This window comes from Balaenoptera musculus, chromosome 20 (assembly GCF_009873245.2).
Source record: "Balaenoptera musculus isolate JJ_BM4_2016_0621 chromosome 20, mBalMus1.pri.v3, whole genome shotgun sequence".
Taxonomy (NCBI): Eukaryota; Metazoa; Chordata; class Mammalia; order Artiodactyla; family Balaenopteridae; genus Balaenoptera; species Balaenoptera musculus.
Window position 1 is genome coordinate 19,630,417 of NC_045804.1, and position 14,115 is coordinate 19,644,531.

At 55.7% G+C, this 14,115-nt stretch overlaps 1 protein-coding gene across 1 annotated transcript; it reads left to right on the forward strand.

Moving 5' to 3' along the window:
* The first annotated feature begins 952 nt into the window (after window positions 1–952).
* On the forward strand, window positions 953–13,267 carry IGFBP4 (insulin like growth factor binding protein 4). Its single transcript, XM_036836137.1, has 4 exons — window positions 953–1,548; window positions 8,566–8,723; window positions 9,672–9,806; window positions 12,054–13,267. The coding sequence occupies exons 1-4, from the start codon at window positions 1,200–1,202 to the stop codon at window positions 12,186–12,188; spliced, it is 777 nt and encodes a 258-aa protein (XP_036692032.1). The 5' UTR covers window positions 953–1,199; the 3' UTR covers window positions 12,189–13,267.
* Window positions 13,268–14,115: the final 848 nt, after the last annotated feature.

Sequence of the window (14,115 nt, forward strand, 5' to 3'; positions counted from 1 at the left end):
GCACCAATAGGATCTCACAGAGGGCCTAGCCACCCCTGACACTAGCCCAAATAGCACTGCTGGGTGAATTAGAAAAAGGCACCCCTTTCTCAAGACGCTTGAGTGCCATCTGCTGGAAAACAGTCACAACAGCTATACAAGTCTACAATGACTACCAGAGAAATGGTGCCCCCTGGAGTTGTGCAATGCGCAATTTGCACGTGAGAGTGGCAGTCTCCTCAGCTGATATCCCTCTGGGAGTGGGTCTGGGCAGTAGAAGCAAACATCCAGGAAGGAGCAAGCATCTTGGCACCTCCCTCTCCGGGTGCGAGCTCTGTTGATGCCATCCTGTGTAAGGCAGAGGGGACAGGGGCCCAAATGAACCCCGGGGAGATTGGGGGAAGGGGCAGGTTGGAAGGGGCCAGTGGGGAGAGAGCCTATCAACCTCTTAGGGCCATGCGGCCCTTCTGGGCCCCCTTTCCCGTCCTCACCAGACTTGGTCTCCAGCGGCTGAGGCTGGAAGCACTGGAGCGGGGTGGGAAGGACTCTGGCCAGGGAGACTGAATCCCCGGAGCTGGGAGTCCGGGCTAGGAGGCCGCCGCGCTCTCAGTGCGGGGGGACTGCGGGGCCATCTCAGTGGGGTCCGGGGAGAATCCTCCAAGGTCGGGGGAGGGGGCCACGGAGCCGCCCCTTCGCTTTCGCTCGCCCTTCGCTGCCCTCCCGGGCTCCGGTTCAGAAGCGCTCTCGGCGCCTGCCGTGGCTTCCAAACTGCGCCGCTTTCTCCTGCGGCAGAAAAGGACTTTCAGATGTAGTAGCAGCGGCGGCGGCAGCAGCGATGACTTAGGACAGCGCCCCCTCCCCCTAACAGCCGCCTCTCCTTCTCCCTCTCCCCGGGCCTCCCCCCCCATCCCGTCCCTCCCTCCCCCCCGGGAAGGCGCTGGGGGTGTGGCCAGGGGCCGGTATAAAGTCCGGGGGAGCCGGTCCCGGGCAGCAGCTCAGCCCCCTGCCCCCCTACAGCCAGCCGCCTGGGCCGGGCCGAGGATGCGGCGCAGCGCCAGGCTCGCTCCCCTCCGGCCCGCTTGCTAACTTCCTCGGCTTCGTCCTTGTCCGCCAGCGGAGCCGCCCCGTGTCCCCGCGCCCTCCGGGTCGGGTCCTCCAGGCGCGCCGGGCGCTGCCTCTGTGTCCCCCGCTGCCCGCCCGTGCCCCGTCCTCGCCCGGTCATGCTGCCCCTGTGCCTCGTGGCCGCGCTGCTGCTGGCCGCCGGGCCCGGGCCGAGCCTGGGCGACGAAGCCATCCACTGCCCGCCCTGCTCCGAGGAGAAGCTGGCGCGCTGCCGCCCCCCCGTGGGCTGCGAGGAGCTGGTGCGAGAGCCGGGCTGCGGCTGTTGCGCCACTTGCGCCCTGGGCAAGGGGATGCCCTGCGGGGTGTACACCCCCCGCTGCGGCTCCGGCCTGCGCTGCTACCCGCCCCGGGGCGTGGAGAAGCCCCTGCACACGCTGGTGCACGGGCAAGGCGTGTGCATGGAACTGGCAGAGATCGAGGCCATCCAGGAAAGCCTGCAGCCCTCTGGTAAGGTGCCCCATCCCTTGCACGCCCTCCCTGGGGTCCTCCCCTCCCAGAAGCCCCTTCCCCATTCGGGCTGGCCCGAAAGGCTCTTGAAAATCCCCTGTGAGCTGAGCAGAAGGCAGGTATGTGGCAGGGCCCGACTGGCATGGGACAGGGTCAGCCAAGGAAACTGCTATCAAGTCCCTAGCAGCCTGTTGCCACCATCAAAGAGGACTCTTCCCATCCCTCCGTCTCAAGGGTGCCTATTTGGGAAGAGAGGTCTCAATGGTAGTCCTGGCTGCTGGGGCAAGAGTGGAAAATTAAGTGACCTGGTCCAGCCCACAGCCTGCAAGTGAGCAGTCTAGGGCCAGATACCTGGAGGATGGGGTTGGTGGCAGTGGAGGCTTTCTGTTCCTGATCCAGGGACCTCCCCTCACCCTGGACCCAAGTGGAGGCCCCAGGGGTCTGAGAAGCCAGGGCTTTTGACATTGAGGTGGGGTGGAGTGGGACATGTAAATTAGAGTGGCTTTGGTGGTGAGAGGCATCAGAGTGGCCCTTCCTCAAAGCCCCAGGCCGGCTCACCTAGCTTTTTGAGAGGTATTGGGAAGACAGGGGTCTCTCTGCCAGGCCTGGCACCTCCTCCTGCCCTGGTACACAGGCGCCCTGCTCCTTTCTCCTGGCAGGTGCCATTTGAGGTGGCAGAAGAGAAGCAAGTCTTGGCTCCCAGCCCAGAGCTGCAGAAACCTAATGGGATAGGCAGTAGAGAGGAGAGGGATGGGGCGGGGGGGGAGGGAGAGAGAGAGAGAAAGGAAGAGAGAGGTTTAGAAGGTCTTTTGCCCTAAACTCATTCTTACACTTTCTCTTTCTCTATTTCTCAGTGAGGCTTTCAGTTTCTCCTTATAGTCTTTCTGTCTCTCTCCTTCTTTCTCTTATTCTTTTGTTCTTTCCTGCTGCGTCTCTCAACCTCTAGTTTCACTAACAACATTCTCAGATTCTCCTTTCCTCAATATCTCCTGCCCGTTATCAGTTTCCTTCTCTTTCTCCTATTCCTTTTCCTGTTTTTGCTGCCCTGCTTTGCTCACTTTCATCTCAGTCTCTTTCCGTTGCTCATTCTCTTGACTCTGTCACCGTTTCTCTTTCTGTCTTTGTTCCTGTCTTTCTCTGTTGCTTTCAGAATCTCTCTGTCTGCCTTTCTCTACCTCTGCCTCTGTTTCTTGTTCCCTCTCGGACTCTGTTTTGCTCTCCCTGTGCCTCTGTCTGTTTCTGTCTCTTTTCCTGGTGCTTGAAGCTTCCATTGTTGCAGTCCGGATGCTGGGACTCCGGCCCCAAGCTTCCTGCCCTGGGTCCCAGACCGCTCCACTTCCTCAATCCTCTGCAGCTTGCTAGCCAGAGGAGAGCAGGATGCAGGGAAAACAGGAAGGAGGTGGACCCCAGGGGTCTGGGCCTCGGGCCTCTCTGCCCTTCCTGCCCCTGGGCAGCGAGAGATAGGTCAGCAGAAAACATTCTAGGAGAAATGCCAGCCTGGCACCCAGCACATCTGGGAAGCGGGGGTGGGGGGGGTTCTGGGGGTGTAAGTCGCTGATCCTGGGGCAGAGATGCCAGCGCTAGTGGGAGAGCAGACTGGGAGTGAGGGCTGAACCCTTGGGCTCCCCGGGTATAACGGGTTCCTTTTGCTTGGTATCTCCACCCTCCACCGGCCAGTGGGTATCTGGCACCAGATTAGGATGGCTGGTGAGCTCCTCCTCTCTCACCAACTTGAACGTGGGACAGAAGAGCCCTCAGTGGGTCTTGGGAACCCCTTCTTCCCTGGCTGGGTAGGAACACCCCGTCCTGAAGTGGAAGAAACTGTTCCCCTAGGAGCTTTGGGGAGGCATGGCGTGAACAGTTTGTGAGTGTCCTGTGAACATCGTGTACACCAGCCTCGAAAGACAGCTTTAGGCCCCTCTTGGATTACAGGGCCCAAGGTCTCCTTGCCTTGGCCTCCACCCTTGCAGTGCAGGCAGATATCGGGAGAGGGGAAGGGGAGGTCTGGGGGGCTCTGGGGAAACTAGGTACCTACTCAGCAAGCTGTGTCCATGCCCTCTTACCTCCCAGTCATCCCAGAAGTACCCCTGCCACGGCCCGGGCCACACTGCACTGTGTGAAAGGTGCCCCCTAGAGTTGTGCAGTAGCCCTGCAGGGTGCCTGGTGAGACCAGGCGGCCAGGGCTCAGCCCCTCTCCCCGCTGTTCTCCTGAGCCTTCCACTGTCGATAGGCTACTGTCCCTTCTGCGTCCCAAAGCTTGGGCCTTCTTGCCTGGGGAATAGTTTGGCAGAGAGGTCAATCAGGCTCTTCTGCCTGCCTTTTCCTCTTGGGACTGAGCTTCAGCAGGTGATTGGGGAGGGCAGTCACTCAGCGTGCCCCCTCTCTTGGCCTGCTATGGTCCAGAGGCCCACTCTTTGCTCCTGGGGCAGGTCTCCCCCATCCCTCTCTAGGCTACCCCCCTCCCCCGTGCCCTCTGCCGTGACCCCCTGTCCCAGCTTTCCAAGCCAGAAAAGGTTGTGGATTAACACAGCTCAGGCCACCAGAGGTGGGGGCGGCGTGGGACACGTGTGTCAGAAGTCCACGATCCTGATTCAGTGTACTGACCCTCGACTTGTGGAATCTGGGGGAGTGGACAGTGGGAAGATTAGCGTTTGGACTGGGGAGATCCTAAACTGTGCTCTGGGTCCCTCTGGGACACGGTTAGGGAACATGCAGGCTGGGTTAATTTTTAGTCAACACAGCAAATATTGTCCCCCCTACTTCAGTACTGGGAATCCAGTCATGTCATGGGAACAGGGCCTTCCCAGAAATTCTGTGCCTTGGGGGAGGGGGGAAGGAGGAGCATGGCTGCTTAACATTTTTTCTTTAGTTTTGGCAAAGCCAGAATTATTGGTGCCTCGGGTATCAGGAGTCTTTCCATTTAAAGACATAGGAGCTGCAGAGATAAGTTCTTCTCCTTTCCTCTAGCCAGACTGCTTCATTTCCTCATCTGTAAAAAGGGGGGACAGTAGGACCTATCTTGCAGGGCTGGGGCATCTGGCATGGAGTAAGAGCTCAGTATTGGAGCAGTGATGAGGATGGTGATGAAGAGGAAGCCGAATGGATTTAAGTTGAAGCTTAACTTCTCCTCTGATGCTGGGGCTTTGGGGGACAGTAGGGCAAGTGAGCAAAGCTGGGGGGACATGCAGAGGAGTGGAGGGGGTAGGGTGGAAGGGCCAGCTGTCCTTCTCTGACTCTTTCGTCTGAGGCCAGCAGCATGGCACAAGGGTGAGGGGGGACACCCCTTGAGCCAGACCTCAAAGAAAGGCCTGGTACCCAGCATGGGTGGTCTTGGCTTCTCCAGCCAGAGTGCAGGGGAAGAAGGAAAAGGCCTTTGTTGTAGGGCAGGTGGGTGACCCTCCAGATCGTGTCTGGTTGGCTGGGCCCACCTACCTCACAGCCTCACCCTGGGCGTCTTGAGGGGAGTGGGGGCTAGAGTTGAAGGGAAATCATGAGGATGAAATCAGGCAGCAAGAAAGAGGAAATCTTCTAGCTTTGACCGTGAACTTTGCAGCCATTGGTGCCAAAGCTGTGAAACCTCTTCTTTCTCTGGGTGCCTGCCCTTCCTCTGTGGCTGGAGCAAAGACCAAGGTTTCCCCTGTGGCTGGATGTCGTTGGCCTAGCTCCAGCGGGGCAAGAGGAGGTGACCTGGCCTACCTCGGAAGCCCCGCCTCCCAAACAAGCCTTTCAGATGTCGGGAGGTCCGACCTTTGGTGGGGGGCGGGCAGGTTTGACTCGGCTCCCGCTCAGAGGGGAACCCACCAGGATTGCGATTTTTCCAGAGGGCCCCACCTGGGTGAGCAGCTCGAGGAGGATGGACCTCCTGCGTGAGCAGGGAAGTAGCAAGAATTTAGCCAGTTTTAGAGATGGGAAGGTGAACGTTTTTTTAGAGACTCAAGGCTATGACCCTCACCCTCCCAAGCCTAGTGCCTAGGGTGGATCCTGGGGTGGGGTCTCAGTCTGCCAGTTAAACAAGACTGGGCAAGAAGAAGTTACAGATTAAGTGGAAAGTCAACAGCCGGGGTACAGTCAGTGTGCTCTGGCCAGGGCAGGGTCAGGGCGCCTGGGTGCATGTGGGTGGGTGTGCACGCGTGGACCAGTGTGTGTCTGGACACGTGATCGTTTGTGTATGTTTGTGATCCTTGAGTCCGAGCCTGTCTGTGTCTGAGCTGGCAGATAGGGCCGTAGTCTGTGTACCCCTGCCCCTGTGAGAAGCAGTACAGAGCCACTCTCCCTGCCTGCCGTGTTCTACTCTAAGCTGAGACACAAGCTGCGGCTAAGTGTGCTGGGTGGTGGAGAAACCAAGGTGGGGGAGCCCAGGCAGGCTGCCTGTTGATAATGCCCCATGTGACGGGAGCCCTGCAAGAACATGAGCTATGTTTCCAAGCTTGCCCTTTGCCCTACGCGTCCCCAGGGTTCAGTGAGTGGACCCAGTTGTCCTCCTTCATGGCACTTCCTAAATTAAAGGATAATCATTCCAAATATCCTTTAATAATCCCCCGAGTAGCGCAGGGAGATCAGCTCGGTGCTTTGCGTCCACCTGGAGGGGTGGGATAGGGAGGGTGGGAGGGAGACGCAAGAGGGAGGAGGTATGGGGATATATGTTTATGTATAGCTGATTCACTTTGTTATAGAGCAGAAACTAACACACCATTGTGAAGCAATTATACTCCAATAAAGATGTTAAAAAAAAAAAAAATCCCTCCCCCGAGTGTTTTTGTGAACTTGACTCATAGAAACACAATGTTGGAAAGTAGTCGAATTTCTACGGCAAATCTCTCCGGGTCCTTGAGACCTCTGCCACCCTGACGTGCCACACCTCCAGGGCAGAACTCTACCTCCTGAGGCAGCCCCATGCATTAGAAAACTCTGCCTAGGGAACCTAAGAACATCTGGCCACTTACCAAGAGGGACAAGTGTCACTGTGCACAGCCGTGCTTTCCTTTATGGTCATGAAAAGAAAGCAAACTCAAAGGAAGAACAACAAAACCTTTCCGGTTGAAGGGGGCCCTCAAGGTAGTGTCGTGGGTTGTGTCAAATGAGCCCCTGGGATCCTTCCAGACTTTCCAGGTAGAATGGTGGCCCCTTTGTTCCAAGCTCGCTCAGCTTCTGTGGTTCCAAGACAAATCTTTCAATTCTTTTAGGTCTTCTATTTCCTTTCTCTCCAATCCCCAGCTCCAGCCTACACACCTGCAGTGCTGTGACCCCATCCACTAGTTTTGTGGCTTTGGACAAGGCAGACGCGGTGATGGCGGGGGGTGGTCACTGGCCAGCCTGGGCCTTCTTAGCCAGAAGGTTCCTTGGGAAGGTCTTCAGGGAAGAGCTTAGATCTCAGGTCTTCTCTCTGGTTCCTGCCTGGGGGCTTGGGGTCTATCTTCCTATAGCCCCCTTTGCACAATCCTGGTCTTCTGAAATTGATCTGCCCCTTCTTTTGCTGCCCACACCAGCTGGGAAGTCTTTGCTGTAGTGGCTTCTCCTTGGTTGACCTTTGGGAACTCAATCTTTTGGGACAGAAATCCCCTCCAGACTGCCCTTCTTGGGATGTTAAATATGCAGAAGGAGGGATTATATCTATCTGCTCCATTTATTCCTTCCCTCTGTTTCTTTTTTCTAAGCCAGCCCTGCATCAGTGACAAAACCTCTTCCCATCCTTGGTGACTGAATTTTATAAATAACCTTTGGTGTGGAATCTTGACAAAGACTTTCTGGGGGTCTAGATTCCTCCTTGCCTGGTTTCCCTTTATCCACGTGCTTCCCCCTGCACCCCCAGAACTAGGAGAATAAAAAGAGAACTAACCCCCCAACTAACTTTGGCTCGGCAGAAAAATACCATTTAACCCAGAGGCAGCTCTGGGACTGCTGCCATGCATGGAGGAACCTGCTAACTCCTCAGGAAAAAAAATCCTGACGCAAACCAGATGTAACCTTCTGTCCTGCTGCCAACATCTGGAATGCTGGCAGGGGCTCTGCACTCAGGCCGGCAGCAAGTTGCCAAACCCGAGCATTTCAGAGGTGGCTCTGATCTGCGGAGGGATCTTGCGACCTCTTTCTCCAGCTCAGCCCCGTGTTCTGGTTTTGGCTGCCTGGATGGAGGAGCAGTGGTTACAATTCTGGGACTTCTGGATGGGGTTTTTCTTGAGTTCGGATAGAGCCTTTAGGAGAGCCCAGGGAGAGCGTGACGGTTCAGCCTCACCAGCCCCGTCTCCACATCCCCAGTGCCCTGGCTCTGGGCAACAGATGTGCACTTTGGATGGGGTCTGAAATGTAAGGATGGGAGACTTTGGGGTGGGGGGGCTGAAGGGACGTGTGAGGGTGTTCTCTTGGTTCTGGGGCCACACAGTGTCTCAGACACACACGCACACACACACACACACACACACACTCTTTCACATGCAGGCATACACACCCACTCCCACTTCTCCTCTGCAGCCAATGGAGAGAGTTTTTGGGCCAGATTTCTCATCACTCATGGAAACTTTGATTCTGGCCGTTTGGAAGAGGGTCAGCAGAGCTGACAGCCCTGGGGATCCCCTGGCTGGCTCAGCCAGATGCTGAAAAGAGCAGGAAAAGCGAGAGGAAGAAAGAGCAGACCGAGAGGGGGATGGTAGGAAGAGCTGAATGCAAGGGGGATGAGATTCGGTGTGGGGCCCCCTGCCTGCTTGAGACCTCCCCTGCAGGGCCCAGGGGACCCTCCTGCTGTCTGGGCAGCTGCAGCTGGTGACTCATCTGAGGGCTGGAGTGGGTGGAGTGAGGGACAAATCAAGGACTTCAAGAGGAATATTCTCCTGAGGAGATCCTGGGGAGTGGGGAAGAAACCGGGGTGCTGCTTTCATTTCTTCGCACCCCCCAGACCCCCTGCTCTTCCCCAGCGCCAGGCTGGAGGATCCCTAAGAAGGAGAAAGCAGGTGGGAGGCTGGGTTGCTGTGCTGCCTTGTCCTTTCCCATCGCTGACCTTTCCCCATCTTGGCCTGATTGCAGACAAGGACGAGGGTGACCACCCCAATAACAGCTTCAGCCCCTGCAGCGCCCATGACCGCAGGTGCCTGCAGAAGCACTTCGCCAAAATTCGAGACCGGAGCACCAGTGGGGGCAAGATGAAGGTCATCGGGGTCCCTCGGGAGGAAGCCCGGCCTGTGGTGAGGACCTCTGACCAAATGCGCACGTGCATAGGCACACACACCACCACCATCCCCAGATGTGGACGATGTCCATTCAGCAAACATTCTTTAGATGTCTGCTGTGTGCAAGATGCACCTAGGGTGCATCAACAGGACCCAGAAAGCCCTCACCCCTCTTCTTGAAATTCCTTTCCTGCTCACCGGTTCTAGACATTGGGATAGCTGAAGTTATTGTTAAATACTGAGACACTTCCGTACTGGTTGGTGAACAGCAGTGGCCCCAAGCCTCCTGATGTTTCTTGGCCCTTCCCAGGGATTCCCCACCCCAGAGCTTCTCAGTAGCTAAAGGGTTCATGCTGGCCATAGCAGGGAGCCTTGGGACCCTGCTCTAGGGTCTGGCTAATGTCTTTTCTTTTTTTTTTTTGAAATTGGGCAAAGATGTGTTAGGCAAGTGCAAAAATTAGAGAACATGGGTGGCATTATTAATTACAGACAAAGCAATAGTGAAGTCAACTGCAAGCATAAATCACAAAAGAGGAATGTTTTTTGATAACAAAGGACAAATTCATAAAACTTAATCACATAATGTCCTTTCTGATGGGTGTTTCTGATGGATCCATGCCTGGGTCTTACAAGTTGTTAATTATATGATTTCATCCATCACTCCTGTTTAGAAATCATCCCCTTCCTGTCCTTCACCATAGATTTCCTTTCCCCACAAGGTCCCTTCACTTCATACCCCTCCTTTTTAGAAGCTCTTTGGCTCAAGATCCTCTCTTCAATGTCCCTCTGTTCTGCCTGCCAGTGTCCCCTGAGCCCGAGCTCCTCCTTTTACCTCACTGGGCCCTGCTCAGCTTCCAGGCCTTAACCCTCCTTTCAGAGCCTGCAGTCCTGATCTGACCCCCAGCCCCCGTCCTCCTGCCTCTCTCCCTTCTGCTGAGCGGTTTCGTCCTCCCCCTCCTCCAGCCCCAGGGCTCCTGCCAGAGTGAGCTGCACCGGGCCCTGGAGCGGCTGGCCGCCTCACAGAGCCGCACCCACGAGGACCTCTACATCATCCCCATCCCCAACTGCGACCGCAACGGCAACTTCCACCCCAAGCAGGTGGGTCTCCATCTCCGCCGACTCGGCCCGGCCTCAGCTCCAAGATGTCCAGAATGGAGGTCTCAGGAAGGGGGGAGCTCCTCAACCCAAACCTAACCCTTTGGACCCTCCCCCAGACCCTCCCCCAGCCTCAGGACCTCAGCTCATTTTGCCCACTCACTGATTTTGCAGATGAGGAGACTGAGGCCCAGGGAGGGGTAGAGGCTGGCCCAAAGTCACAGAGTGAGTTAAAGGCAGACCAATTACCCTGCCTCCCCATCCAGGCTTATTTCCATGACCTCTGTAGTCACCATCTGTGATGCAGACCTGGCACTCCTGCCAACCTCTGCCTCCCAACCCTCTCTCACTCCCCTTCCTCCATTCCTGTGAGTTCTCCTTTGTCCCTGGATGTCTGAGGTTTCCACGTGTGTCTTGTGGGATCTTAGTTCCCTGGCCGGGGATCGAACCCAGGCCCTCACAGTGAAAGCGTGAAGTCCTAACCACTGGACGGCCAGGGAACTCCTGATGTCTGAGGTTTTATCTGGGAATGGAGGGGCTAGGTCTGGAAGAGTTGAGGAGGAAACTCGGCCTGCCCCTTCCCCCAAGCTGAGCCGCCGAACGACCTGGGGTTCAGCCAGGCTGGAGGTGAAGCCAGACCTGACAGCTGGAGACGGGAACTTTGGGTGCAGCAGAGGAAGGAGAGGGCAGGAGACAAGACAGGAATGCAGAAACCTCTGTACCTCCACACGCCCTTGGAACATGGGCTCCTCTGACAAGCCCCCAGGACGCTGGGATGGTCAACGAGGTTGGCCTGCTCCAGCCTCATCTCTGGCCTGTCTCAGTCGGGCTCATTCAGAAGGGTGGCATATCTGGGCAGGACACTGGGTGGGGTACCTCGTGCTGGGTGTGGCCTGGATCTCCTCCAGCCCTTGTGGGTGTAGGCACACACGTCCTCCCGCTCCGTGCTCTACAGACAAATCCACAAGGTGGACCACCACTCAGCCAGAAGAGGCCTAGCTAGGAGGAGAAAGGCGGCCCCCGAGTCTGCACACCCCAGGGTGGCATGAGGAGGTTATGAAGAGGTGTGTGATGGAGGAGGACCACAGAGGTCTCCCCGCCAAACCAGCACCAAACCTCTCTCCAGCCTCTATCCCAATACCAATTTCATCCTTGGCCCAATTTTTCTTTTTCCTTTTTTTTGACCGTGCCGTGTGGCTTGTGGGATCTCAGTTCCCCAACCTGGGCCCTCCGGCAGTGAAAGCACAGAGCCCTAATCACTGGACCGCCAGGGAACTCCCCCTTGTCCCAATTTTTAAACCGCCCCCCCCCCGTTAAAAAAATCAATAGACTTTATTTTTTAGAGCAGTTTTAAGTTTACAGAAAAACTGAGCAGGAAGTACAGAGTTCCCATCTACTTCCCCACCCCCAGTCTCTCCTATTAACATGAGTGTGGTACATTTGTTACAACTGAGGAACTAAAATTGATTATTAGTTATTAACTAAAGTCCGTAGTTTATGTTAGGGTTCACTCTTTGTGTTATACACGTTTATGTGTTTCCTTCCCCCCAGTTTTTATCCCACTGAAAATTCTGACACTTGACCCTTTATCTTCAGGCCAATTCTGACCCTTGAGACAACCTTCACTCCAACTCTAATCCTGACTCTGAAATACACCTTTACCCCCATAATCTTCCTCCTCTCCTGTCTAGCCCGGACCCAAACTTTAGCCCAACTGCTTTAATTGTTCTGACCTTGACCTCTGTCTCTATCCCAATTCCATTTCTGACCTGGGCTCTAAGCCTCACCCCACTCAAGTGTTAGTCATAATTCCCAATTCACCTGCAACTCTTATGCTGATCCTACCCCAACTTCAATGTGGATAATCACAATCTTAACCATAATCCTATTCTTAAAGTCCCCACACAATCAGGACCCAAACTAAAACACAATCAGAGCACAAATTAAAAACTTCTCCAACCTGAACCCTAGCCTGTCAAATCCAGCTGCCCCTTTCAACTCCATGGATCCAGTCTCCCCTCCAGGTAGGCTACAGAACTTCCTCAGGACCCTGCCTTCTGGACCTTCTGGACCAAACCTCTCTGGACCTTTCCTTCTTGGCCAGCTTTACTCCAGTGAGCTCAGAGGACCCATGTTCAAGAAAGCCTCCGCCCTTAGAGTCCATCTTGGAGCCCCTGTCTGACTTGGGGGCTGGGCTGGGATCGGGGCCGGCTGCCTGAGATCTGACCTCTCACACCCTTGTCTTGGCAGTGCCACCCGGCCCTGGATGGGCAACGCGGCAAGTGCTGGTGTGTGGACCGGAAGACGGGAGTGAAGCTTCCGGGGGGCCTGGAGCCGAAGGGGGAGCTGGACTGCCACCAGTTGGCTGACAGCTTCCGCGAGTGAAGCCCTGTCGGCAGGCGGGGGGGCTAGCTGCCCCCTCCCCTGGAGGCTGCAGAGCTGACCTGGAGCCTGGGTCTGAGTCCTGGCCCTGCTTCTGGCCCAGAAGTTTCCCTTGGGGTGTGTTTGCGTGTATGCGTGCGTGCGTGTGTGTTTATGAGCATGGGTGTGCCCTTGGGGTGAGCCGAAGCCTAGGGGTGTCCTTCTTTGGGCTTAGATAGCCTGAGAGAGCCCTGGTATGTTTCCAAATTGATCCTGGATTCATTTAGCCCTTCAGCCATCTATAAACACTTCTTGACCACATACTACATGTCAGCTCTAGTTTTCAGCCCTGCGGGCTCTTATTTTAACTCCCTCTGATTTAGACATGTGAGGCCACCTCCTAGAAGGTGAGCACGAGTCTGTAGGAGAAGAAAAGTCCCAGTCCCATAATGAGGGGAAGAAAGTAGACATGTACCTTGACCGTTGTCCCTCCCCTCAAACTAGTCAGAGGGTAGAGGCCATAGGGAAAGTGTGGGGTAGCAGGTGACTCAGTGGTTAGGAGATCGACTGAGACCCAATTCCAAAGCTAAAGCCTGCCAGGCTCCCCTTTACTTCCTCCCCAGGTCTCTCCAGGGGGAAGGACCTGCAGGGACAAGCCCACCTTAGCTTGGTTGCCTGGCAACTGAGACCCTGCTTTGGGGGAGGGAAGAGGTCAGCGGAAGGCCTGCAGGACAGAGGGCAGGGGAGGTGGGGCCCATCTCCGAGCAGTCAGGGGAGGAGGAAAGAATGCACAGCTGGAGTGCATGTGCCTGATGGAGAAAGGAAACCACATGCTGGGAGGTGAGGGACTTACCTGGGGTCCTGCTTCCACCCCCATTTGTGGTCACAGCCAGGAAGTCACCAGGATGACTCCATCCTTCAGTGGCTCACTGTCTGTGGCTCTGCCTCCCTCCCCACACCTCCTTCCCTGGACCTTCCTCCCCGATATTTCCCTACCCACTGGGCATTTTCTGGCTTGACTGGATGGAAAGAGACTTAGGAACCTACCAGTTGGCCATGATGTCTTGTTTTGTTTTTTTTTTTTTTTTTTTTTTTTTAACAAAACAGAACAAAACCAAAAAAACCATAGACAATGGTGTTTGGTTGATTTATTTACAATTAAGAGACAGGGATGCACCAGGGGTGGGGAGAGCTGTCTTACATAGTAAAAGGACTGCAAAGGGTCAGCCAATTCACCCTCCTCTTCCTTGCAGCTCCTTCCTGGGGAGCCTCTCTGTCCCCAAAGTCTGTGCTGTCTGTGTTCAGACTCCTGGTGGGCCAGTAATGGCTTCTGAAGGGAGGGAACAAGCAGGGACAGCCCTGCTGGGCCAGAGCTATTTCTGGGATCAGCTGGTGTGTGAAGCCGGGGCATTTCCTAGGGCATCAGGCAGACTGGGTTTGTGTCTGGATTTGATTTATCGATTTAGTGAGGGGAGGTACTGCCCTGAAGCTAGGGAAAGGGGGTAAGCTCTCCAACACATTCCACAGCTCTGACTGCCTAGATTCCTGACTGGGGGTTGGGCTGAGATTTGATTCTGAGGGGTTGGGAGTGGGGGTATCTTTGATCTTGCTGTCCTGGACTCGCCGGGCTGTGGGCTCTCAGTACCAGCCCCAGATGTGTGCCCACGTGGTACCACTGGATTCCTGGTCATCTCCCAATGCTCCTTACCTCTCACCTTTGTGCTGTGTGTGTGTGTGTGTGTGTGTGTGTGTGTGTGTGTTTGATCTCTTGAGGCACTCCCAGGCTTCTCGATTGCGCTGGCCCCTGATGCACTGGCACCTGTGCCGTCTGAATCTCGAGCCTGGGGCTGCAATCCTCATCTCTCTAACTCTGCCTCTGTGGCGGCATCCCACAGCCATCTAGTCTTCCTGAGGCACCACAGGCTGCTGCCAGCAGCAGGAGATAAAGAAC